Genomic DNA, 24960 nt, shown 5'->3' on the forward strand with positions numbered 1-24960 from the left:
ATGCAGTGCTCAACCTGTCCTGCCTTATGCTGTGCTTAACCCATCCTGCCTCAGGCTGTGCTTAACCCATCCTGCCTTAGGCCATGCTTAACCCATCTTGCCTTATGCCAGTATCCCCTCTCATTCCTCTCCACTCACCTTTCCTTAATTCCTCCCCCTTATTTTCCATGGTTGCCTCCCTGGACACTTTGTCTCTCTCACTTCTTTCAAATCCTGCATCAAAACCTCACTTTTTCTGCATGGCCTTTTATTTATCCCATTAATTTTCAGTGCCAACTGTAACCAAGATTCTAAGAGTGTGTAACTGCTTTGGCCCATGTTGATTCCACCCTCCCTCCCTCTGTTGTTTCTCTTGAAAGTAGCCAAAAATAGCCTGTGAATAGGGCAGTGAAAAAGGGGCATTTTGGTTCAGCCTTTGCATGTACACTGATAGTTCTGTATACATAAATATCAATTCTCTTGATACTCCTCATTAGGCAAGCTAATAGGAAGCTCCGTCTCTTCCGCTTCCATGCTGCCTGGTGGAAATGTTTTGTGTTACCCCAAAGCTTGCATGATCCTACAGTGCTATAAGTTGGTTCAGTGTAAGAGAGGGGTGCCAAATCTCTTTCAGCCCAAGAGCCAAATTATATTATTATTATTATTATTATTATTATTATTATTATTATTATTATTATTATTTATGCCCCACCTTTTTCCCAGTACTGGGGCACAAGGCGGCTTACAAAAATTAAAACATATACAATTAGAACATATGAAAATATACAAAAGTTAAAATATAAATTAAACAATACAATTAAAATTATATTAAAACATTAAAACAGCATTTTAAAATGGCATTTTAGCAGCTTGCCTCCAGATTCCAACTATGTCCCAAAGGCCTGCTGGAACAAGAATGTTTTAGTCTGCCTCTGGAAACACATCAAGGAGGGAGCCATCCTAGCCTCCCTGGGAAGGGTGTTCCACAGCTGTGGGGAAGCCACCAAGAAGGCCTTCTCCTGGGTTCCCACCAAATGTGCCAGTGACAATGGTGGGACTGAGAGAAGGGCCTCCCCAGAAGATCCCAGGACATGGGCAGGTTCATAAGGGAGGATATGGTCTTCCAGATAACCTGGACCGGAGCTGTATAGGGCTTGATAGGTCATAGCCAGCACTTAGAATTCCATTTCTAAGAAGCTCTTGGGGGCCACAATTCAGTGGTAGGCTGGGCCGAAGGCAAGGGGGGGGCAAAAATACCAGGAATACCCCCAAATACCAGCATATTTTAACTTAAAGCTCTCACTCATTTTGCTGGTTTATTTTGGCACTGTCTCTGTGCCTGTCATGGTGGTTTCTTCTCTTTCTAGCTTCATCAGGCCAAGGAAGAAGAAGTGAAGCAGCTCACGCGGATCCGCGATTCCCTCCGAGGCATCCTGCAGCTGGAGAACAAAGGGGTGAGTTTTCTGCAACCATTCGCAGGAAGGGCACGAAAGGCTGGCACGGGGAGGCGGGGCGACCAGGAGCTTCAGCATCCCAGGTAGGGCAGGATTAAAATCAGGGCTGTCGTTCGATTCAAGAGATCGTAGCTGATCATTTAAATTTTGCATCAAATCATGCGTAATGTTTTGGTCACACTGTGTTGATTTTAAATGTGTTTAAGTTTAACTGAATTTGTTAAAGGCTGTACATCTTGCATTTTGTTGTCATATGACCACAGTTTACATTGCTGACCTCCCTCCCCCCTGTGTGTGTGTGTGTGTGTATGAAAGATAGACTTAACAAAAGAGTCTTTAAAAATATATATTTTGAGGTAAATGTTTCAGCTTCCGCCCTCATCTGTAGCTGTGCTGTTTTAACAGCACAGCTACTGACGAGGGCAGAAGCCAAAGAATTTAGCTCAAAATATATTTTTAAAAGACTCTGTTGTTAAATTTATCTATCTTTCATATATATTTCACCTTAAGACTGACTGCATCCATAGTAGACCGAGAGCCTGCTTGTTGCTTTACTGTTGTGGTGCTTTACATCTCTCTCTCTCTCTCTCTCTCTCTCTCTCTCTCTCTCTATATCTATATCTGCCAGCTGAGGATAACAGTGGCCTCTGGTTCACAAAAAGTATGCCATATTAAATGTGTTAATCTTTAAGGTAACACAAGTCTCTGTACTGGTTTTGCTGCAACAGACTAACATAGCTCCCAACTTGGAATAAATGAAAGTTCATGTCCTGGGAGATTCAGGACAGATAAAAGGAAGTACTGTGCATAGTTAAACTATGGAATTCACTACCACAAGACGTAGCGATGGCCACCAGTTTGGATGGCTTTAAAAGGGAGTTGGACAAATTCCTGGAGGAGAAGGCTATCATTGGCTACTAGTCCTGATGGCTGTGTGCTACCTCCAGTACCAGAGGCAGTGAGCCTGTGTACACCAGCAGCTGGGGAACATGGGTGGGAGGGTGCTGTTGCGCTCATGCCCTGCTTGTGGGTTTCCGGGTGACAAATGGTTGGCCACTGTGTGAACAGAATGCTGGACTAGATGACCCATGGTCTGATCCAGTAGGGCTCTTCTTATATCCTGTCCTGGTCTGGTCTTGACAACTTGCTCCAACAAAATCTGAGAGTGAAATAAAAACCTTTATGCGTCCAGGGCCAAATCAGCCCCCCCAGGCTCCGCCCCTTCCATGAGGAATAGATGGCCTTAAAGGAGCAGGTCTTGAGCTTGGAACCCAGCGCTCCTCCTCTGTTCTGCCTGATCCCTCCAAGTGTGATTCCTACATTGCCGTGTAGCCATAAGACACAGGCTTCTGGTGCGGAGAGGGCTGGTTCCTCCGTAGCTCCGTGGCTGTGGACTCTGGGAGTCCTGACTCAAGAGCCCCTGATCCAGTGGGCATGGGCTGTGGCTGAGGTTCATTCACGATGCTCGAGCCTCCGGTGTCGCAGGACTGATAGATCCAATCAACCCCTCCTCGGCATAGGCCAAGCACAGGCTGATGCTTCGGGCAATGATCCTGACAATTCAGAAGGACTCAATCCTGTGCATGTTCGGACAGAAAGAAGTCCTACATTTCCCAGCACGCCCCAGCCACCATGAGTGGCTGGAGGGAGGCTGGGAGTTGTAGGACTCTTTTCAGTCTAGACATGCATAGGATCGTGCCTTTAATGATGCATCCATATATGTTACAACAGGCACCACCTCAGAATCATAGAATAATAGAATAGTAGGGTTGGAAGGGGCCTACAAGACCATCGAGTCCAACCCCCTGCGCAATGCAGGAATCCAAGTCAGAGCATCCCTGACAGATGGCTGTCCAGCCTCATCTTGAATGCCTCCAGTGTGGGAGAGCCCACCACCTCCCTAGGGAATTGGTTCCATTGTCATATTGCTCTAACAGTCAGGAAGTTTTTCCTGATGTTCAACCGGAATCCGGCTTCCTGTGACTTGAGCCCATTATCCTGTGTCCTGCACTCTGGGATGATCGAGAAGAGAGTGGCATTCCTCCTGTGTGAAGGAGAAGAGGGGAGGCAATGCCCTCCTAAGAACGCACCTTCACCCTGTGTTTTGCAAGCATTAACGCCATCACCGCCATCACCATCATCTCTAAAATGCTGCCTGGTTAATTGGAGGCACCTTTTTAATTGATCAAAAGATTTTTTAATCAGTTACTCTAATACATTAGTGGACCAAATCCTGCAGGCCTAATTTAAGTAGTTTGCTTTGGCTGCCAACCCACTTAAGAGGCATGGATCAGGTGCCTCCCCACCCAAAGCATGTTGAACAGTGGCCATGTGTGATATTAATTGCTGTGTGATATTTTAATTGTGGGGAACCTCCCAGAGAGCTTCGGTTATTGGGCTGTCTTGAAATGTAATTAATTAATTAATAAGTAAATAAATAAATGTGACAGGATCTCTTGTGTGTGCAGGAAAGCCTCAACAGGAAAAACTCTGGCAGCGGCTACAGCATCCATCAGCACCAAGGTAACAAGCAGTATGGGACAGAGAAGTCGGGCTTTCTGCACAAGAAAAGCGATGGGTAAGCAGCGCCGGCGTTTGCTTGTCTTCCTGGGACATCTCTGGCGTGCGGTGAGCCAAAGCGAAGGAAAATTTCGCTCTGGAGCGGTTCTTGCATCTTAATTGGAAGGGCTGGTTTGTGCAACCTGCTCTGCAAGTTTTAGGTTAACTGCTCCAAGGTGGTGCTGGTATGTGAGCTTCATGGCCGAGGGTCCAACTACATATTCAGAATGTACCTAGCAGCGATGCCTTTATTTTTTCTTTATTTTTTTTCACAGTGGGGATGTCTGGTTTCTATTGGGACCCCCCCCACACACTCCCATGTGGGGAAGGGAGGGTTAATCCTTCCCTCCCCAGCTGTGATTTTACTAATAATCCGCCCCTGTGCCAGCGTACATATACATGAGAGCCAATGTGGTGTAGGAGAGCCAGTGTGCTGTAGTGGCGAGAGTGTTGGGCTGAGATCCGGGAGATCCGGATTCTAGTCCCCACTCGGCCATGGAAGCTCATTGGGTGACTTTGGGCCAGTCACAGATTCTCAGCCAAACCTACCTCACAGGGTTGTTGTTGTGAGGATAAAATGGAGAGGAGGAGGATTATGTACGCCGCCTTGGTTTCCTTGGGGGGGGGGGAAAGGCAGGATAGAAATGAAATAAATAAATGAATAAATGCATGTGGCTAGGGGGTGTTATCAGTAAAATCATGGCTGGGGAGGAAAGGATTAAACTTCCCCGCCTCATATGGGTACTGGTGGGAGTCCCAACTGTATATTAAAAAATAAATAAATAAAGACAAAATAAAGGCTTAGCTGCTAGGTTAAATTAATGTGTAGTTTGCTCCTGATGAATTACATAGTGTGTAGCTGAGGCTTATCTTTATTCTTACTCTAGAGTAGGTCACATGGCCCTGATTCAACTTGGGATCACTGAGAGGCGAGGATTAAACCTTTCCCCCATTGTTTACTTCTTGAAATCCTCCCTCCCCCACGTGTGGGGGTTAAAAAATGGGAATAAACCTCCATTGATGCCAATGGAGGCTTCCCTCCACTTTTTAACCCCCCCCTTGCATGCGGGGGGTGGTGGAATTTGGGGAGTAAATGGTGGGGCTGGGAACAGTGTGGCCAGGTTCCCTTTCCACACATTAATATACCCTCTTTGAGCATCATGCCTGAACAAGGCTTGCACCTGGCCCGATCTCACTTCTTGCATCTGATGAAATAGGCCTAACGAAGTCTGGCCAGCAGAAGTTACCACTGCAATAAAGCTACTCTGCTTTTATGGAGCCAAAGTGCTTTGCTGGGTTGTCCCTCTGCCTCCCCCTTTCTTGCATGCTCAGTGGTGGTAACTCGGTGAGATGCTCTCCCAAAGGATTACAAAGACCGGATCTCTGTACCGACGGGTGAGATACTTAGTGGCTTCCAGGATGGAGGGGATCCACGATAACCTACTGCATTTGCACTGCCTCTCTCTTCCTGTCCTAGGATCCGGAAAGTGTGGCAGAAGAGGAAGTGTGGCGTGAAGTACGGATGCCTCACCATCTCGCACAGCACAGTAAGTGGGGTTGGGGTGAAATTGGCCACCAAAGCAGTGCTGATAGCTGATACCTGATAGCTGCAGGCCTTTTGTTTGTTTGTTTGTTCATTTATATCTTGCCTTTTCCCCAATACTGGGACTCAATACAACATTAAAACTGATACAATTAAATACAGTTTCAAGTCAATTCACATGGAGGTGCTGTTGAGGGTGTTCGAATGGATCCCTTCGCACGTTCAGTAGCAGGAAAGCACCTGCTGGCCATGCCCCTTGCATGCTGGTGTGCCCACTGGCCACGCCCCGTGTGTGCTGGTGCGCCCACTGGCCATGCCCCGTGTGTGCTGGTGCGCCCACTGGCCATGCCCCTTTCTCAGTAATTCCAAAGCTGCGGCTGCCAGTGTCACGGCCAGAGGGCATCTTGGTGTGTTGGGGGCATGGTCAACAGACAGTTTCCTGCTCCCCCCTCATTCATTGGAAGGTTCTTCCAACCACCCTATTAGGGTCTTTTTGTGGTGTGGGGGCTTTCATTTCGCCAATGAAAGGTTTGATAAACAAGACTCCGTTACCTTTTTGGTAACCACTGCTGTCTTTATATCACTCTAAGTGGAAGTGGAGGCTGTTGGACCCAAACAACCAATATTTTTAGTCTCTAATACCTGCCCCCACATGACGGGAAATCATTTCACCTCTCTCAGCTTGCCCAGCTAATCTTTTGCCGCTCCCGTAAAGGTGGTTTCTCATGGTTGGTCTTATTGTGAGGCAGAGTGAGGCCACCGCCTCAGGCAGCAGGAGCTGGATTGCAGCAGTGGCAACCCCCAGGCCGTTCCTCCTGAGCCCCCCGACCATTCCCCTCTGTTGGAGGACAGAGTGTTCCACACAGCTTGTCCTGCCTCCTCTAAACTAGGCTGCTGCCCTTAGGTGTGATGGGGGACCCGCTCCCATTGTCAGCACATGAAGTCAGATTCAGTGGCCAACCCAGTCGGCTTCTGTATGTGGGAGGGGGCGCCATCTTGTCCTTTGCCTCAGACTGGCAAATGTCTTGGGCTGGCCCTGTGGTTTCTGACTGGGCCTGTTCTTGGCAGGAGGCTTAGACCTGGTTCCACTTCCTATCTTCATTTTACCTCCCCAAATCCTTTTCTGAATGTGCCACAGCCAGCTGCTTTTTCTTCATTCTCTCTCGCCCTGTTCTCTCATAGGTATGTGTTCTGCTTCCCCCCTCTTCCTTAACTCTGCTCTTTGTTTCCTGTGTGGTCCTCAAATCATCTTGACGGAGGTTGTAACTTGTAACCACTTTTTCCTGGTTATTATGGATCCCCACCTGTGCCTCAAGCCAGGCCCAATTTACAAGTTGCATTTTGATGTGGTCAGAAACCACAAGGTGATTTTGACCAGTTTCCTCTCTCCAGTGTGTTGTTTGAATGTGCCCTCGTGTGGTGAGAGCTGGTATTTTCTGTGCTGGAGTAAAATCTTGTTCTTCTGTGGCTTTACTCTAGTATGGCAAATACCAGCTCTTTGTCATAGAAGGACACGATGATTCAAGCATCTTTGCATCATCTGAAATAGATGTGCTGAAATCAGCTTTTAGTGATCGACCTGTGAACTGGATAGTGGCCGTGCTGGCTGGGAATGATGGGCATTGAAGTCCAGCCCATCCAAAGGATACAAGCGTGGGGAAGGGTGGGCTGTTGTAAACTACCCTAGAAAATTTTAACGTAATGTCAGCATAGACATTTTAAAAAATAAATGAGGGATGTCCGGCAGGGGGAATCTGGCCCTCTTGGGGCTCAATAGATTCCTCAGAACCCATGGCTCAGCTTGTGTTCATGAGCCAAGCCGTGGGCTCCATGCGAGAACTTGCGGACTCCCAGCACTGCGCAACTTGTATCACCTTTTCCCTGCTGGGCCCCAGCAGGGAGAAGGAGACACTGGCACACAAAAACTGGTGCCAGCAGGAAAGGCAGCACCATGGCTCCTTCCATCCCTGCTGCCACCGCTGTCACTCTCGCCCTCCAGCTGCTCTGCACAATTCTCTCAAGCAAGAGAGTTCTGCAGAGCAGGCGGCACAAGTCTGCGAACTGGCCCGACTCGACACATGGGCTGAGCCACCACAAGCTGAGCGGACCTGAATGGCCCCTGAATGGCCTCTGACATCCCCAAAATAAATACATTCTTGCCAGGTGTGAAGGGTCCAAATGAGCCAAGGCAACAGGTTGGGTAAAGGCAGTTTGCTTAATGGCCAAAGCATCCTGTTGTCATTGGGGCTTCCTAACGGTCCAGACCGGTGGTTCCCAACCTTGGATCCCCAGGTGTTGTTGGACTACAGCTCCTATCACCCCTGTCCATTGGACATGCTGGTAGGGGATGATGAGAGTTGTAGTCCAGCAACATCTGGAGACCCAAGGTTGGGGACTGTTGGACTAAGATTTCCTTGTTCCAGTATTCAAGGTTGTATAGGAGAGGCTGAGACTGAAAGAGGTGTAGAAACTCTCTGTAGAAATGTCTGCCTGCCTGCCTGCCTGCTTCTGCTTCTTCTGTTTCTTCTCCTTCTAGTACTGGTACTACTACTACAAGGTGATATGCAGTGGAGGCTGGTGGTTCCGATTCTGGTGGGGCTGTGAATCCATTCTGGGGTTTCAGACAGAACCAGCCAAAACTCTAAAGGAGCTTTCCAAGGTGCTGAACTTATTTGGGGGATAGGGTTCAGCATGATGGATAGCTCCTTTAGAGTTCTGGCTGGTTCTGACTGTATTCCAGAATGGGTTCACAGCCCCTCCGAAATCAGAGCCATCAGCCTCTACTGATAGTATTTAATGTTCGTATAGTTCTTAGCAGAAAATGAACCAAGCAAAATTCGTCTGTATCCCCAATGCTTAATCCACCATTCTCACTTATTGCCTTCACAGATAAACCGGCCTCCTGTAAAGCTAAATCTATTAACCTGCCAAGTGAGGCCTCATCCAGAGGATAAAAAGTCCTTTGATCTTGTGACACGTAAGTAAATAACTTATTAGAACCCTTGTCCTCTCTCAGAGCCTTCAGTGACATGATAGCAGCGTGGTACAGTGTCGCTTCTAACTTTTGTTTCATGCAAAACTGGTTTTAAGGCAGTGACCATTTGCCAAATAATGATTTTAGCCTTTCGGTATGTTTCTCTTAACGTTCTGTGGTAGTTAGCCCAGGAATGAATTTGAGAAAAACTAATACAGCTCAGTCTTCCTATCTGTGAGATGAATGCATCTTGTCTGTGAAGTGAAGGGTACGCAAAGCTCTCTGGCTACTTCTTTGCCCACCTCTGGACCTTTTCCAATTTGTCTACATGCTTCTTGATGTAGCTGTGTCCAGCTCCTAGAATTGGACGCAGTACTCTAGATGAGTTCTGACTGGTGCAGAATAAAGTGAAACTATTACTTCCTGTGACATGGAAATTATGGATCTATTAATGCAGCCTAAAATCTCATGAGACTTTTTTGCAGCCACCTCACATTGCTGGCTCATGTTCAAGTTGGGATCGACTACAATCCCAAGATCCTTTTCACATGTATTACTGCCAGGCCAGGTCTCCCCTGTGTTATCCCCACTGTGTATGGGTTTGTTTGGGGTGTGTGTGTTTTTCCTAAATGCAGGACTTTACATTTGTCTTTGTTGAATTTGATTTTGGTAGTTTCAGTCCAGTTTTCCATTCTATCAAGGCGACTTTGAATTTTATTCCTCTTTTCTGAGGTGTTAGCTATCCCATCCAGTTTTGTGTCATCTGCAGATTTGATCAGGATTCCCTCCAGTCCTTCATCTTAAGTCATTGATAAAAATGTTGAAGGGCGTTGGGTCCAAGACAGAGCCCAGGGAAACCCTGCTCAAACCATCCCTCCAATTCAGTGTTGAACCATTGATGAGCACCCTTTGTGCATGGTATTCCAATCAGCTGTGAATCCAGTTGACTGCTTTATCATCTAGCTCACATTTAACTAGTTTGCTAACCAAAATATCATGGGGAACTTCATCACTTGTTCTCTGTGGCTTAAGACAATCCAAATTCTCCACCAAGGAAAGCTAAAATCCATTACCAATATAAGATAGGTGAGTTGGCACATTATTTGCTTAATTCTTCTGTTTTGCACTTGATGACTAGAGACTAGGGGCTATGCAGGACGGCGGAAGCCTGCCCCAGCATTAGACTGCTGCCAAAGGGTAGCCTCCAAGGGTGCACATACACTTAATGGACATTATGTTTGGGGAAATTGCTTTGTGGGTAATAGTGCAGGTTTTCCTTAACTGATAACAACAGGAGGTAGGCAACAACTGGTGGCCTGCAGTTATTTTGGACTACAACTCCCATAAGCCCCATCCAGCATGACCAGTGGTCAGGGGTGGTGGAAGTTGTAGTCCAAAATATCTGGATTACAAGATGTTGGGAGAGGACAGGCTGCAGCAAAACTGTAATGAGAGCTTAAGCTTTGGGGCATGGGAAATAGGGGTTAGAAGAAGTTAAAAAGTTGTGTCAACCATTTTGAGGATCAGATGGTTGGAGCATGAGATATACATGTCAAACAGCAACATGTTTCACTGGGCATTCCCTGCACACTTCCTAATCTCCTTCTGTGATCTTAAGGACTAGAAACCTTTAAAAAAATAAAATAAAAATAAAACTGCAGATTCTGATTTAAAAAAGCAAAAAACAAAACTTGAGCTGGGTTTCTTGTTCCTGAACTCTTTCATCCATCTGTGTTTCCTCTCCTTGCAGACAACAGGACTTATCACTTCCAAGCAGAGGATGAGCAAGAGTGTATCGCGTAAGTTCCTTGCTGCCTGTTCTCTGCCCTAGGCCTCTTGCCTTTCTGATTGGCGAAAACTGCTAGTTTTGTCCTGGCTGGCAGCATTCTCGAGGGAAATGCGCAGCCGTCTTTTCATTTTCAAAGTGTGCGTGTGTGCTGGGGTGGGGGTGGGGGGAGATAAAGGATGCTCTCACTCCTGTTTCACACTCCTCCTTCACCCTAAGCTGCACACTAGGCACTGAAAGAGGCTTCTTCTAACGAAAGTGAATGATGGTGAAAGTGAAAGGCTGGCTAAATTAACCGTGGTGTGTAGGGGGAGGGTTAATCAGAAGCAGACAGTGCTGGAAAAGTGGTGTGGGAGTAATCTACTCACAGACGCTGCAGAATGAGGGAGTCTACCTAACAGCTTGAGATGGGTGGCATATGGCGGTGGCGGGGTGGGGGCCGTAGTCTTCCAGATGTTGTCAAACTCCAGATCCCGTCATCTCCAGCCAGCATGGCTTGTGGTCGGGGATGATAGGCATTATAGTCTAACAAAATGCTGGCCACAGGGACCCACCCCACCCCTAACACAGAGTGCGGCATGGTAGACGTGTTACTGTGCTTGCATCCTGCCTTTCCTCGAGGGAGCTTAAAGCGTCACATCCCTTTTCACCTTCCCCATAATCCTGCAAGGTGTGTAAGGCTCTGTGTGTGGGTGTAAGCAGTAAGCGTCATTGCTGAACGGCCATTTAACTTGGCCCGTGCCTGATCTTCTCTCTGCACAGCAGCAAATCGCTAAGAAGCGTGAGTAGCAGACTGTGTGGTATAATGGTTAGAGTGTTGGACTAGGAGTTGGGAGACCCAGGTTAAAATCTCCATTCAGCCATGAAGTTCTCTGGGTAACATAGGAAGCTGCCTTATACCGCATTATTGATTACCATCAACCAATCCATACGTGGTACAGAGGGTTGCGGTATCTGCAGTGAAAGCCACTTGATGTAGAGCAAAGTTTTTGGATGCCATCGGTGTGTACTGTTACAAAGATTCAGAGATATGACTGTAAGGTGATCGACATGATATTAAAGGTTCCTTTATGCTATATTATTTTTGCACATCCACCCTATTTTAACTTCAGTAAAGACTTGATATGCATTTTATAGTTTGGTCATTTTAACTTGATGTGTATATTGTGTAATAGCATTTTAAATTTTAATTTTGTATCTTTTGCAATGAACTTTGGACTGAGCAATAAATGTATTACTTACTCAGCATTGTGTTGAACCTCAGGCCTGCGGAGCAAATCTGGCCCACCTGGGGTCCCAATCCAGCCCTCTGGGGTTCCCCAGATGGCCACGAACACTTCCCTTGGCACCACTGTAGAGTGTAGGATTCACACCGACTGGCAGCGGCTCTCCAGGGTTTCAGGCAGGAGTTTTTCTAGCCCTCCCTGGAGGTGCTGGGGACTGAACCTGGGACCTTCTGCGTGCAAAGCAGCTGCTCCGCCACCAAGCTACAGCCTTTCTCCTGCTAGGTGCTATCTCTCGGACTAACCTACCTCACAGGGTTGTTATGGAAATTAAAAAATGGGGGGGGATGAGAGCCACCTACGCAGCCTTGAGCTCCTTGAAGGAGCGGTGTGATATATATATTTTTACAAATACGTACAATAAGTGAGCATATTGTATGGAAATGGAAGTTGTACCTGCTCTTGGGGACAATTGCAACAGTTGGGGGCAATAAGACCCTGCTTGTGGGTGACGCCTTCTCGCAACGTGGGGGTTGCTGGGCAGATTTGGAAAAGCCTTCAGAAACTTCAGCTGATGCAACATACGGCAAATAAGGGCGCAGTCGTATCCCGATGCTCGTAGGCCTCCGAACCCGGAGGCTTCTGGGCATTCAATGTAGGGCGAGAGGAGCAGCGGAGGCCATCTTCACCTCCATGCTCCCTCCTCCCGCTCTGCATTTTGGCTAGACAGGCTTTTTTGCCCATCTGGCTGGGGCGCAGAAGAGGGGGCAGGAAGGAGGTTGGAGAGGCCTGTGGATACTTTGGAAGCTGGCCTCTCCAGTCCCCTCCCCACCCACAGAAACGCCCCCTTTCCCTCTCTCCAAGGTCGCTTTTGCAACCTCAGAGAGGCAGCAGGTGCTGTTCCCTCCTTGCTGACGGGAAGGGGGAAGGGGGTGGGGAGTGCAGATTCCTGGATCCAAGGTTGCAGCGTTGCCTCTGAGCATATAGAGTGTCAGAGTAGCTCAGGTTCTGAGGAAGAGCTGCAACATGTGGGAGAGGAACTTTCCCAGGTTTCAGAGGCACAGCTGCACGGAGAGCCCCCCCCCCTTCACATATTCCTGGGAGTGATAGTGAACAGGGGGAGGTGAGGGAAGAACAAACTGAACTTTTAGTTGCAAGACGCAGACGCAGGCACAAGCGGGAAGTCGCAGGGGCTGATCTTCGGCGCTCTGCCCGATTGGCTCGGTGTCAACAGCTGTGCCTAGAAGTGTCACAGGAGAGGGAGAGATCTTCCCCTCCCACCCCTTAAGATCTTAAGAGGGGAGATCTTCCCCTCCCACCCCTTAAGATCTTAAGTGGGGGAGATCTTCCCCTCCCACCCCTTAAGATCTTAAGAGGGGGAGATCTTCCCCTCCCACCCCTTAAGATCTTAAGAGGGGGAGATCTTCCCCTCCCACCCCTTAAGATCTTAAGAGAGCTTGCTGTTTTCCCAAACTGAGATCAACCTTTGTAGTTTCCCTTTGAACTCCCTGAAGGCTGTTTCTTTTGTAGTCTGTGAGTCTCTAGTTTGCATCTGTATGCCTCATTAGGGTAAATTGAATTAAAGCCTTGGAAATGCAGCCTCTGGTCTGAGTGTTGATTTGGCTCTTGGAGTTCTCCGCTGGCAAAAAGGGAATCCTGACAAGATCTCCCACCTCGGATCCAGGAATCCGAAATATCCTATGTCCCCCCAGACGCTGTCTAGGAGGCATAGGATTGCTCCCTATATGTTCCATTGAGAGCTGCGGGGGGGGGGGGGGGCGGCGGCGGGCAGGGGAAGGTGGCTTTCCTTATATAGTGACTTTACCCACTTCTCCTTTGTTTCTGAGCTCATGTCAAAGCGCTGGTTGTTACTTTTAAATCTGTAAATGGCCTGGAGCCAGGACAGTTAAAGGACTGCCTGCATCTCCAGGAGGCTGCTAATGTGCTTGGATCACATGGTGAGGCCTTCCTGTGCATCCTGCCACCATCTGAGTAGCGGCTGGCAGAAACACGCAAAAGACTGGAGAGGGTTCAGAGGATGGCAACAAAGATGATCAGGGGACTGGAAACAAAGCCGTATGAGGAGAGACTGAAAGAACTGGGCATGTTTAGCCTTGAGAAGAGAAGACTGAGGGGAGACATGATAGCACTCTTCAAGTACTTGAAAGGCTGTCACAGAGAGGAAGGCCAGGATCTCTTCTTGATCATCCCAGAGTGCAGGACACAGAATAATGGGCTCAAGTCACAGGAAGTCAGATTCCAGTTGAACATCAGAAAAAACTTCTGTTAGAGCAATATGACAATAGAACCAATTACTTAGGGAGGTGGTGAGCTCTCCCATGCTGGAAGCATTCAAGATGAGGCTGGACAGCCACCTGTCAGGGATGCTCTGACTTGGATTCCTGCATTGAGCAGGGGGTTGGACTCGATGGTCTTATAGGCCCCTTCCAACCCTACTATTCTATGATTTGATGACTCTTCTCTGCTACAGCAGCTAGTCTGCGGAACGTTTTCCCCCCAGGATCAGTGGTGCAGCGGTAAATGTTAAAGTGTTCATCCCATTTCTCTGCCCAGAATTAGGGTGGAGAATTTCAAGAGGTCATTTGCACACAGCTCTACTATTGATACTCCATGCATTCTGGGATAAGTAAGAGAAATGCTTCAAAAGCCCTCGGGCATTGTCAGGGGATGGCTGTGAGTGTCATCTTCCTTTTAGTCTCTGATTCAGCCTTTTGAAATTCGTACAGGGGTTGATTTTCTCAGGCAGCCATCCCCAACCTGGTGCCCTCCAGATGTTTGGGACTTCAGCTCCCATCAGCCCCAGCAAGTCGGGCCAATGATCAGGAATGGTGGGAGTTGTTCAAAATATCTGGTGAGCAACAGATTGGGGGAAAGCAGTTCTAGAGTACCTGATTACTTAGAAAGCCCCATTTTTGTGACTGCAGTCACATGGCCGTGTGTTCTGGCTGTGAATGTCATGATTCCCTTAGCCCCCACTTCACTTCAGTGCCCAAACATACACAGACGAGAGGCTTCAGTCTACAGCTTATAATCCATTACTTCACAGGGTCATACAGATGCAAATTCTCAGAGAAACTCTCCGTCTACCAGGAATGCCTTCAGGGGATCCAAACAGAACTTACGAGAGTTGCCCGCCGTTTGAAGAGGGAGGCGGTCTCGCTAGCCTAACTTAAGGGGGGGGGAGGTCCCTTTCTTGTCGTGAGGCCTCTAAGCACAGCTTCTCACGTGAGGCCGATCGGGTAGACCGTCTAAGTTCTGCCCCTGCCTTCTCTCTCTTTGCTCTGCGCCTGTGCCTGGCATCTATTAGGTCAGCCTCCTGTTCGCTGCCTCTCATGGGGCGGGGGGATGAGGAGGGACCCTCAAGCTCAGCCATCTGTATGTTTGTAACCTGAGAAGCAGGCCTACTCATATCTGGACTAGCCTGGGAAACACCTCCCCCATGTCTGATGGCTCTCCTTCAGAATCTGAACTGCTATCCCACTCCCTGCGCTCAGAAACACCCCTGACAGCGAAGTCTGCCTTTCCGTTCCTATGCTGTGGTTTCCCATTCATCCACACTCCCACCATCACCTGATTGGCATTCTCTTCCATTGACCAGGTGGGTGTCAGTGCTCCAGAACAGCAAGGACGAAGCACTCAGCAATGCTTTCAAGGGCGATCCGGGTGGCTGCATGTCTTCAGCTGGCAGCATGGCTGACAGCGGACTCCAAGAGCTCACCAAGCTCATTATTGGCGAGGTGAAGAACATGCCGGGCAACAGGCAGTGCTGCGATTGTGGCGCCCCAGGTAGGTCCAGCGAGGTTGGATGCTAGCTAGCCGGGTTTCGTTCTAGGGTGGCCATCTCAACATGGCTCCTGACCTGATGTGAACGTTTCCATTTGAGCCCTGCTGAAATGAATGGGAGCTGTGCCTGGGTTTGTCTGGCATGGTCTTTGTTTCTGTGGGGCTCCAACGGGAGATCTGGCCAAGAGATGGCACCTCTTGGTGCCCATTTGCCAAACTTCAAGGACAAATTTCAGCCAGGTGTTTGCTCATCATAAAAGAGAGAGTGTTTGCTTGGTCCCTCTCTGGACATAGCGCTAACTCTTGATGTAGTTTTGTGAGCTTTTCAGGTTGGTGATACAGTTAGGGAATTGCAAGACTCTGGACTTAATGGTCTTCTCCCCCCCCCCCCCCCCGCCGAAGGTAATATGTATTAATGCTGTGCTGAAAATTTCTATTCCATTTTCGGCATTTCAGGGGTGTGTGAAAACCCTGTCGAAAGAGGCTGGGAGAGATGAGAGTTTCAGATAATTTTCTCCTTGGGGAGAGGGACAGGGTTGCCATATATCTTTTTAAATGTAGGCAATTCTTGGGAGGTCTTCTTTCTATTTATTTTTTATCTCTTTATTTTTTTTTAAACACATCCCCTGCACTTTCAGGAGGCCAGGACTCTTCTCCTCTCCAATAGAAACTCCCAGGAGACCATGTGACCTCTCCCTCTCTAATAGGCATTCAGGAAGAATTCCAGGCTGGAGAAGAGTCCTGGGCTCCTGCAAGTGTGGGGGGTGTTTTTAGAAAAACAAAAAAACAGAAAGAAGAACCCCCAAGAATTGCATACACTTAAAAAAGGTAGGCGTAAACCCTGTCCCCCTCTCCAAGGAGAAAATTCTCCAAAATTCTCCCCCGCACTGCAAAGGAGGCTGAAAAGACAATGTCGCTTTCGCAGAGAGAGAAAAAGTTCCCAAAAATAGGGGGCAGGGTTTGGCACAGCACTCATATGTATGACTTTACTAACTTCAATTTGTGGTGAGCCAGCCCTGCTGCGTTTGGAGTGGGGATGTATGAGACTTTTATTTTCACCCGCAAAACACGCGAGCATGCCCTGTTCGAAATCCCGATCAGGAGCACAGGTCTATCGAAACTGTTAGCAAATTGTCGGGCATGTTCTCACTTTCAATTTCTGCAACTTTCCCAGTTTGATTTTGTGCAACTTTCCTGATTTGTGCAGATTTCCCCTGCTTTAGTCTATGGAGGAAAGTTGCGCAAATGAGGAAATTTGCAGAAATTTTAAGTTTGATCACTGCTTGATCTGTGCAATTTTCCCGTCTGCACAAGAGTAAGTAGCGATCACAAACCCAAACAGGAATTGGGCACGAGATGAGCAGCAAGATGACATTCAGAGTCTCCTAGCGATCTCAAACATTACTCATTCACCCATCCCTTGTTTGGGGGCCCTCCTGCTCAGACTGCTATATGGGGTCTTTGACTTCTGACCCAAAGTCCAGGCCTGATGGCGCCAGCATCTCAAATGCAGCTAGCATGACCTCTTTTTGTATTTATTTGAAGTATTTTAACCCTCTCTTCATCCTAAGGAACCAGGACAGTAAACAAAAAGATAAGAACCAAAATATGCCACAAATATAATTCATTTCAAAAAACCCATTACAAAAAAACAAAACAAAAAACAGAGCAGAGGTATAAAAAGCAGAGCAGTCTAAACTGAACCTAAAATCAGTTTTTTAAAAAAAGTTTAAAATGCCTAGGCAAATGAGTAAGTTTGAGCCTTGTGTTGAAATGATAACAGTTTTGGCACTAGTCGAGCTTTAGCAGGAAGGGCATTCCAAAGACAGGGTGCCAGCACAGAGGAGGCCAAAATGGGGTCACCAAGGAAAGAATAGGAAGGTATCGCCATGCTTGGAGAAACCTCAAGATTTGCAGAAGTAAAAAACAAAAGCAAAGGAGGCCGTCCTCACCCCTCCCTAAAAACAGCTGAATGAGGACTGAGCGTACTACGTGGCTATAGGATGCTAAATGTCTGGTGTGTAGGGAATGGAAAACGAGGAGGAAGAATGGAATGGAATATCATAGGAGAGGGCGTTGCTTGGTGGCTGGCTGGAATTCTGAATATGGGCTGTCCACACTGCATCATTTTGCTGTTAAACATTTTGTTTCTCATATTTTCATTCTTTCATCAGATAGTGAGCTCTTATTTAGTCTGTTTTACTGTAGATGTTCCACAAGCATATTGGTGATAGGCTAAGAATTATAATTGGGGAGTTTCTTTGTTTCTTTAGTGATCTTGTTATATTATTATGTATGTTCTTCTGTTGTTATTGTTGCCTTTATTTATTAAAAAATTCAATTTAAAGATAAAATAAAATGTCATGCTAAAACAAAAAGAAGTCAAAATTTCAAAAGGCCTTTGGCCCATCAAGACCCCATATTCCATCTGCAGTGGGGACTTGAGAATGTCTTCTGTTTCAGTCCAGATGCCAAGAAAATGTTAGTGGGCCGAGAAAATCGGGAATGGGGAAGAAATATCATTTTTGTGCAACGCTTCTATACTCGGCTGCTGTCTTGCAGATCCCACGTGGCTCTCCACCAACCTCGGCATTCTGACGTGCATTGAGTGCTCAGGGATCCACCGCGAGTTGGGAGTGCACTATTCTCGGATCCAGTCGCTGACACTAGATGTGCTCAGCACTTCTGAACTGCTGGTAAAATGCGCCTTTTCCGTTTCGCTTTTCTCTCGCACTTCCTGTCTTTTGTGCTGGTGCATTGTCACATCAAGGTTTTTCAGCATCCCGAACTCACTGGCACAACGCTACAAAGCTAAATGGGGGACTTTTGTGGATAGAAGCAGATTCTAAAGCTGGCAGAAGTGAGATAGATCCTTTCTTGTGCAGCTGTAGCTGCTGCTGTATCTTGAGAGACGTTGTTTCAGACAGTGGCAGTGTGACAAGATGCCAGGGGCTAACTCTCCTCTAGTTAACAAAGGCAGATCAATGGTGGCATCCCAAGTCTGTTTCTCTCAGCCTCCCGCCTTTGATTTGCCCTGCCAGCTAGTCAAATGGCCGCTAATGGGAAACTCTGTTGCCCGTGGATGTCCTTGACCCTTTATATCAGGAGTGGGCAACATTTTTGCCCCTGATGGCTACATAGGGTCATGGGTGGTGGTTTGGGGGTTGCACCTAAGCATGTCTGCATGTGCACACACCACACTTGTGTGTGCATTCATGTGCCTGCTCCCCCCCATCTCAGCGCACTGAGATAACATCATGCCTTCTCCCGCCAATCAGCTGGTGGGGTGGGCGGAGGGACAAGATTTAAACTGCACTCCCGATAGCCTGTCATATAGCTGTTTGGTAGGCTGCTGGGAGCATGACTGCAATGCAGAAGGGGGCGCATGGGCATGACTCTCCTTGTGCACCATCTTTCCCAGCACAATGGCACTCCCAATAGATAGCTGTTGGGGCCGCAGTAGCTCTGGGAAAGAGGGTGCTGTGTGTGTGTGTGTGTGTGCGTGTGGAATTTGGGCAGGGGGGGCAGCTGGAAGTTTGGGCATCTGTGGCAAGCCACACCAGAGGCCTCCAAAGGCCTCACGCAGACCACGGGCTGCAGCGTGGCTGAACGTCCTTTATGCGGTGGTTAGCCTCCCGTTCAGTAACATGCATTCCCTTTCTTGCTCACAGCTGGCAGTCAGCATTGGAAACGCCAAGTTTAATGAAGTCATGGAGGCCACTCTGCCAGTACAAGGCAGCCCGAAACCCTCCTCAAGCAGCGACATGTGAGTAGAAACTGAAGTTGGCATGAGAAAAGAGCATGTGTGTGTGTGTGGGGGGGAGTTAGGGTGGTTTTGGGGGAGGGTACAGACCAGATACGAACCTCCATCTTGTTGCTGGAGTGGGATCTGAGTAGGCAGTGGCTGACCAAGAATGAGATCTTGGGGTTGTGGTGGATAGCTCGATGAAAACGTCAACCCAGCGTAGCCACTGTAAAGAAGGCAAACTCCATGTTAGGTATAATTAGGGAAGGAACTGAGAATAAAACTGCCAATAGCATACTGCCCTCATCCAAAGCTATGGTGTGACCACACTTGGAATACTGTGTACAGTTCTGGTCACCACGATACCTAAGAAAGGATATTGTAGAGCTGGAAAAAGTGCAGAAAGGGGCAACTAAAATGATCAAGGGGCTGTAGCAGCTCCCCTATGAGAGAAGGTTACTACAGCTGGGATTGTTTAGCTTGGGAAAAAAGGAGGCTAAGGGGAGACATGATAGAGGAGTACAAAATTATACATGGTGTGGAGCATGTGGAGAGGGAGACATTTTTCTCCCACTCTCAAAATACTAGAACCTGGGGTCATCCCATGAAGCTGATTGGTGGGAGATTCAGGACAGCTAAAAGGAAGTAATTCTTCACACAGCGCATAGTTAAACTATGAAATTCGCTACCAGAAGATGTAGTGATGGCCACCAATTTGGATGACTTTAAAAGGGGGTTAGATAACTTCCTGGAGGAGAAGGCTATCAATGGCTACTAGTCCTGATGGCTATGTACTACCTCCAGTACCAGAGGCAGTGAGCCTGTGTATACCAGTTGCTGGGGAACATGGGCAGAAGGGTGCTGTTGCACTCATGCCCTGCTTGTGCGTTTCCCATTGACGGCTGGTTGGCCACTGTGTGAACAAAATGCTGGACTAGATGGACCCTTGGTTTGATCCAGCAGGGCTCTTCTTATGTTCATATGTTCTTATGGATATGAAGCAATGTCTGTTTAGTATGCGACCAGGAAAATGAATTGATTGGTATGCTCAGGACGTAGCATGTGGTGGCACAGCCTGGTCCTATAGAAGGTAGACTTTGAGGAAAGCTGAGCTGGCTGTCAGCAACAGCAGAAAACATGCGTAGGGTTCTCTGGCATGTCTACGGCTATATATACCTTCTGCAATTATTTATTTTTAAAATAATCAAAATTCTGCGCTAGGAAAAGCTGAACTCTGTGACCGAAATTATGCACAATTCTGGTTTTGCTGCAGACGATGCTAATGTCCTTCCCCACAGTGATTAGAAATCCTACTCATCCCAGCCCTCCCTTTCCCCTGCTCAATGCTTCCGCAGGCATTGTTCATATACATTCTAGACTACCTTAGCAGCCTTAGAGGCTAGGAGAGGCTTCCCCAGCCTAACCTAAAGATCCTAGATGGATCTTTGGTCTGATCCATCAGGGCTCTTTTTTATATCCTTATGACTACCTTTGAGGTCAACAAGCACAATGATTTCCAACCTCTTCCTTTTCCCTCGTGCAGGAATGCCCGGAAGGAATTCATCATGGCCAAGTACATGGAGCGCAAGTACGTTCACAAAGCTGCCAGGGATGAGCCTTGCCGTCTCTGGGAAGCCATCCGGAGCAGGGATCTCTTGGCGCTGCTTCAGGCGTTTGCAGAGGGTCATGATCTCTCCAAACCTCTAGCCAGCCCTGAAGGACAGGTAAGTGGAACAAAATGGGGAAAGAGAAGGAGAGGTGTATATAAATGTTGCTGCTTCTAAATAGAGCGTTCAGCGCTAGCCAGCATACAGCGACGGTGGATTCCCTTTTAGAGCAGTGCGATTGTCTTTAAACCACTGGGTTAGTCAGCCCCCACCTCCTGATCTGATCCCCAGGGATAGTGTCTAATCGTGCACACTACCTGTTCCCTTAGCTGCTGGTGTCTGGTCTCAGCTGCCATGCATCTTTAGGATAGTGTATGGCAGGGGTGGATAATGTCCAGAGGTCCAGGGACCATTTTTGCTGGCAACTGTGGGCCGCAGTCCATGACGCATCCCCCTCCAACCAAAAAATGTGCCAAAATTGCCGCTATGCTATTGAAATTCAGCAGCAAACCACTCTGTACTGCTATAGAACACTATAATGGTTAAAGTTAGCTTATTTTCAAGCTAAATTTAACCATTTTCACACTCCATAGGAGCTATGAAGCTAATGTGTTGCCCACTCCTGGTGTATGGGCACATCCATTTGTAGTGTTTTTAAAATATGGCCGTTACGTTGTAAACATTAGCAGACTTTTTTCTCTCTCTCGCCAATCATGAGGACTACAAACCTTTATTCTATACAAGTCAAGATTCCCGGGAGGCCAAATTCTATAACAGATTACTAGCTTTCTGACCATTTGCTCCGTTTGGAATTAGAAAGTTATGGAGAAGCTACCAACCCGGAAAGACATTTGGGTTTTCCCTCTATCTTATGGCTTGGCTCTCTCACTTGAGCTTTCTGGGGCTGTCGCTTTGGCAGCATCTTAACATGGCACACCCATTTTTACTTGCGGAACACTGTGGATGTGGGCTGTGCAAGTTGATTTGTATGTGGGTGGCTCTAACTTAGGGAGGAAAGTGGGACCTGATCACACCGAGTCCCATCCAACTCTTGTGACTCTGCATCCAGACACATGAAATAAGCCCTGTTTGGAGCATAGACCTGGGCTGATGCACAAGGGAAGGAACAGGACTTCCAGTTTAATGTGTCATGAGTGGGTGTTGAGTGTCATAAAGCAGACCCTGAGCTACCATTTGGTATAAACCCTGGCTGAAGTTCACTGCCTTGGGCCTTTGATTGGTTTTCTATCTTCTAAGGAAACTGCAGTAAGTTAACTCCCATACATATCTCCCCATTCTTCATGATCTAACACAGAAAACCTTTTTGTGCTTCCATATATATCGAGTCGGTGGCCACTGTGGAGTGGGCATTCTTGGTGGCAGCCTCCAAGGTATGGATTGGATCCAGGCATAGTCATTCTTAGAGTAGTCCCATTGGAATCAAGGGGACTTACATGAGTCATGACTAACCTAATTCCCTATACTAAGTATGCCTAAGTTTGGATCCAGCTCCATGGAATCAGTTGCCTCTTGAGTTTAGCTGGTTTCAGACACTTGGCCCTATGTAGAAAGACCTTTTTAATTTTCTGCTTATCCTCTCCCACTTCTGCTGGTTTTATTAATGTTTTGAGGTGTCATTGTTGTCCCCCACCTTAACAATCACTGTTGAAAGATAGAATCATAGAATCATAGAATCATAGAATAGTAGGGTTGGAAGGGGCCTACAAGGCCATCGAGTCCAACCCCCTGCTCAATGCAGGAATCCAAGTCAGAGCATCCCTGACAAATGGCTGTCCAGCCTCATCTTAAAGGCATCCAGTGTGGGAGAGCCCACCACCTCCCCAGGTAATTGGTTCCATTGCCGTATTGCTCTGACACTCAGGAAGTTTTTCCTGATGTTCAGCCGGAATCTGGCTTCCTGTAACTTGAGCCCATTATTCCGTGTCCTGCACTCTGGGATGATCAAGAAGAGATCCTGGCCTTCTTCTCTGTGACAACCTTTCAAGTACTTGAAGAGTGCTATCATATCTCCCCTCAGTCTTCTCTTCTCAAGGCTAAACATGCCCAGTTCTTTCAGTCTCTCTTCATAGGGCTTTGTTTCCAGTCCCCTGATCATCTTTGTTGCCCTCCTTTGAACCCTCTCCAGCTTGTCTGCATCCTTCTTAAAGTGTGGTGCCCAGAACTGGACACAGTACTCCAGATGAGGCCTAACCAGTGCTGAGTAGAGGGGAACTAGTACTTCCCGTGATTTGGAAGCGATGCTTCTATGAATGCAGCCCAAAATAGCATTTGCCTTTTTTGCAGCCACATCACATTGTTGGCTCATATTCAGCTTGTGATCGACAACAATTCCAAGATCCTTCTCGCTCGTAGTGTGGTTGAGCCACGTATCCCCCATCTTGTAACTGTGCATTTGGTTTCTTTTTCCTAGGTGCAGAACTTGGCATTTGTCCCTATTAAATGCCATTCTGTTGTTTTCTGCCCAGCACTCCAGTCTATCCAGATCACTTTGAATTTTGTTTCTGTCTTCCAAAGTATTAGCTATCCCTCCCAGTTTTGTGTCATCTGCAAATTTGATCAGCATTCCCTGCACCTCCTCCTCCAAGTCATTAATAAAAATGTTGAAGAGCACTGGGCCCAGGACTGAGCCCTGCGGTACCCCACTCATTACCTCTCCCCAGCTTGAGAAGGTCCCATTAATAAGCACTCTTTGAGTCCGATTCTGTAGCCAACTGTGGATCCACATGATCGTTGTTTCATCTAGCCCACTTCGAGCAAGTTTGCTCATCAGGATATCATGGGGCACTTTGTCGAAAGCTTTGCTGAAGTCAAGGTATATGATGTCTACAGCATTCCCATGGTCTACAAGGGAGGTGACTTGATCAAAAAATGAGATCAGGTTTGTCTGGCAGGACTTGTTTTTGACAAATCCATGTTGGCTTCGAGTAATCACGGCATTGTTGTCAAGGTGCTTCCAGATGGATTGCTTTATGATCTGCTCCAGAATTTTCCCAGGGATTGATGTCAGACTGACTGGTCTGTAGTTCCCAGGTTCCTCCTTTTTACCCTTTTTGAAGATAGGGACAACGTTAGCCCTCCTCCAGTCATCTGGCACTTCCCCGGTCCTCCATGATTTCTCAAAGAGAATAGACAGCGGTTCTGAGAGTTCTTCTGCCAGTTCCTTTTTTACTCTAGGATGCAGTTCATCTGGCCCTGGAGATTTGAACTCATTCAAAGTAATGAGGTGTTCCTTGACCATATGCCTGTCGATCTCAAGCTGCAATCCTGCCCCTTCAGCCTGTACTTCGCCTTTGCTAGGGGGGTCATAGACCCTCTTTTGGGAGAAGACTGAGCCAAAGTAGGAATTGAGCACCTCTGCCTTTTCTTTGTCATCTGTTATCATTTTGCCATCCTTATTTAATAGCTGAACAACCATTTCTTTCCTCTGCCTTTTACTATGCACGTAGCTGAAGAAAGCCTTTTTGTTGTTTTTAGCATCCCTCACTAACCTCACCTCGTTCTCCGCTTTAGCCTTCCTGACGCCATCCCTGCAATTCTGTGCTACCTGCCTGTACTCTTCCTTTGTTACTTGGCCTTCTTTCCACTTCCTATATGTGTCCTTTTTTGTTTTCAGGTCATCCCTAAGCTTTTTGTGAAGCCACATTGGCTTCTTCTGTTGTCTTCCACCTTTTCTTCTTGTTGGAATTGTTTGTGATTGTGCCTTGAGAATTTCCTTTTTTAAAAGTTCCCACCCATCTTGGACTCCTTTTCTCGCTAGCATTGTTTGCCATGGGACCTTACTGATCATTGTTCTGAGTTTATTAAAATCAGCTTTCCTAAAATCCAGGGTACGCGTTTGAGTACACTCGGCTTTTGCTTCCCTTAGAACCAAGAACTCAAGTACAACATGGTCACTTTCCCCCAGAGTTCCTGTAACTGCTACTTTATCCACTAAGTCATCTCTGTTGGTTAGGATCAAGTCAAGGATAGCCGATCCTCTAGTTCCTTCCTCTACTTTCTGTAGGAGGAAGTTATCCGCCACACAAGTCAGGAATTTCCTGGAGGGGCCATGTTTTGCAGAATTTGTCTCCCAACAAATATCGGGGAAATTGAAGTCCCCCATTACTACTACATCATGCTTCCTTAAAACATTGGCTATTTGCTTTTCAAAAGTTTCATCCTTGGCTTCTCCTTGATTGGGTGGCCGGTAGTAGACTCCGACCACCAGGTTCCTTTTATTCTTTGCTCCATTTATTTCAACCCAGATGCTCTCGATGGGGCTACCA

The 24960-nt window shown here is 47.4% G+C and overlaps 1 protein-coding gene across 1 annotated transcript in view; it reads left to right on the forward strand.

Moving 5' to 3' along the window:
* Positions 1-24960, forward strand: part of ASAP3 (ArfGAP with SH3 domain, ankyrin repeat and PH domain 3) — a 127378-nt gene that overhangs the window by 85214 nt on the left and 17204 nt on the right. The window contains exons 9-17 of the mRNA XM_084815717.1: positions 1347-1433; positions 3902-4011; positions 5470-5539; positions 8425-8512; positions 10260-10308; positions 15138-15325; positions 17885-18018; positions 18994-19088; positions 20611-20791. Coding sequence (XP_084671843.1) covers positions 1347-1433; positions 3902-4011; positions 5470-5539; positions 8425-8512; positions 10260-10308; positions 15138-15325; positions 17885-18018; positions 18994-19088; positions 20611-20791 — 1002 coding nt within the window. The remainder of the gene's footprint in view (positions 1-1346; positions 1434-3901; positions 4012-5469; positions 5540-8424; positions 8513-10259; positions 10309-15137; positions 15326-17884; positions 18019-18993; positions 19089-20610; positions 20792-24960) is intronic.

The sequence above is a fragment of the Heloderma suspectum genome, chromosome 10 (assembly GCF_057233095.1).
Source record: "Heloderma suspectum isolate Gila_16-S chromosome 10, 16-S_ref, whole genome shotgun sequence".
NCBI classification, from domain to species: Eukaryota; Metazoa; Chordata; class Lepidosauria; order Squamata; family Helodermatidae; genus Heloderma; species Heloderma suspectum.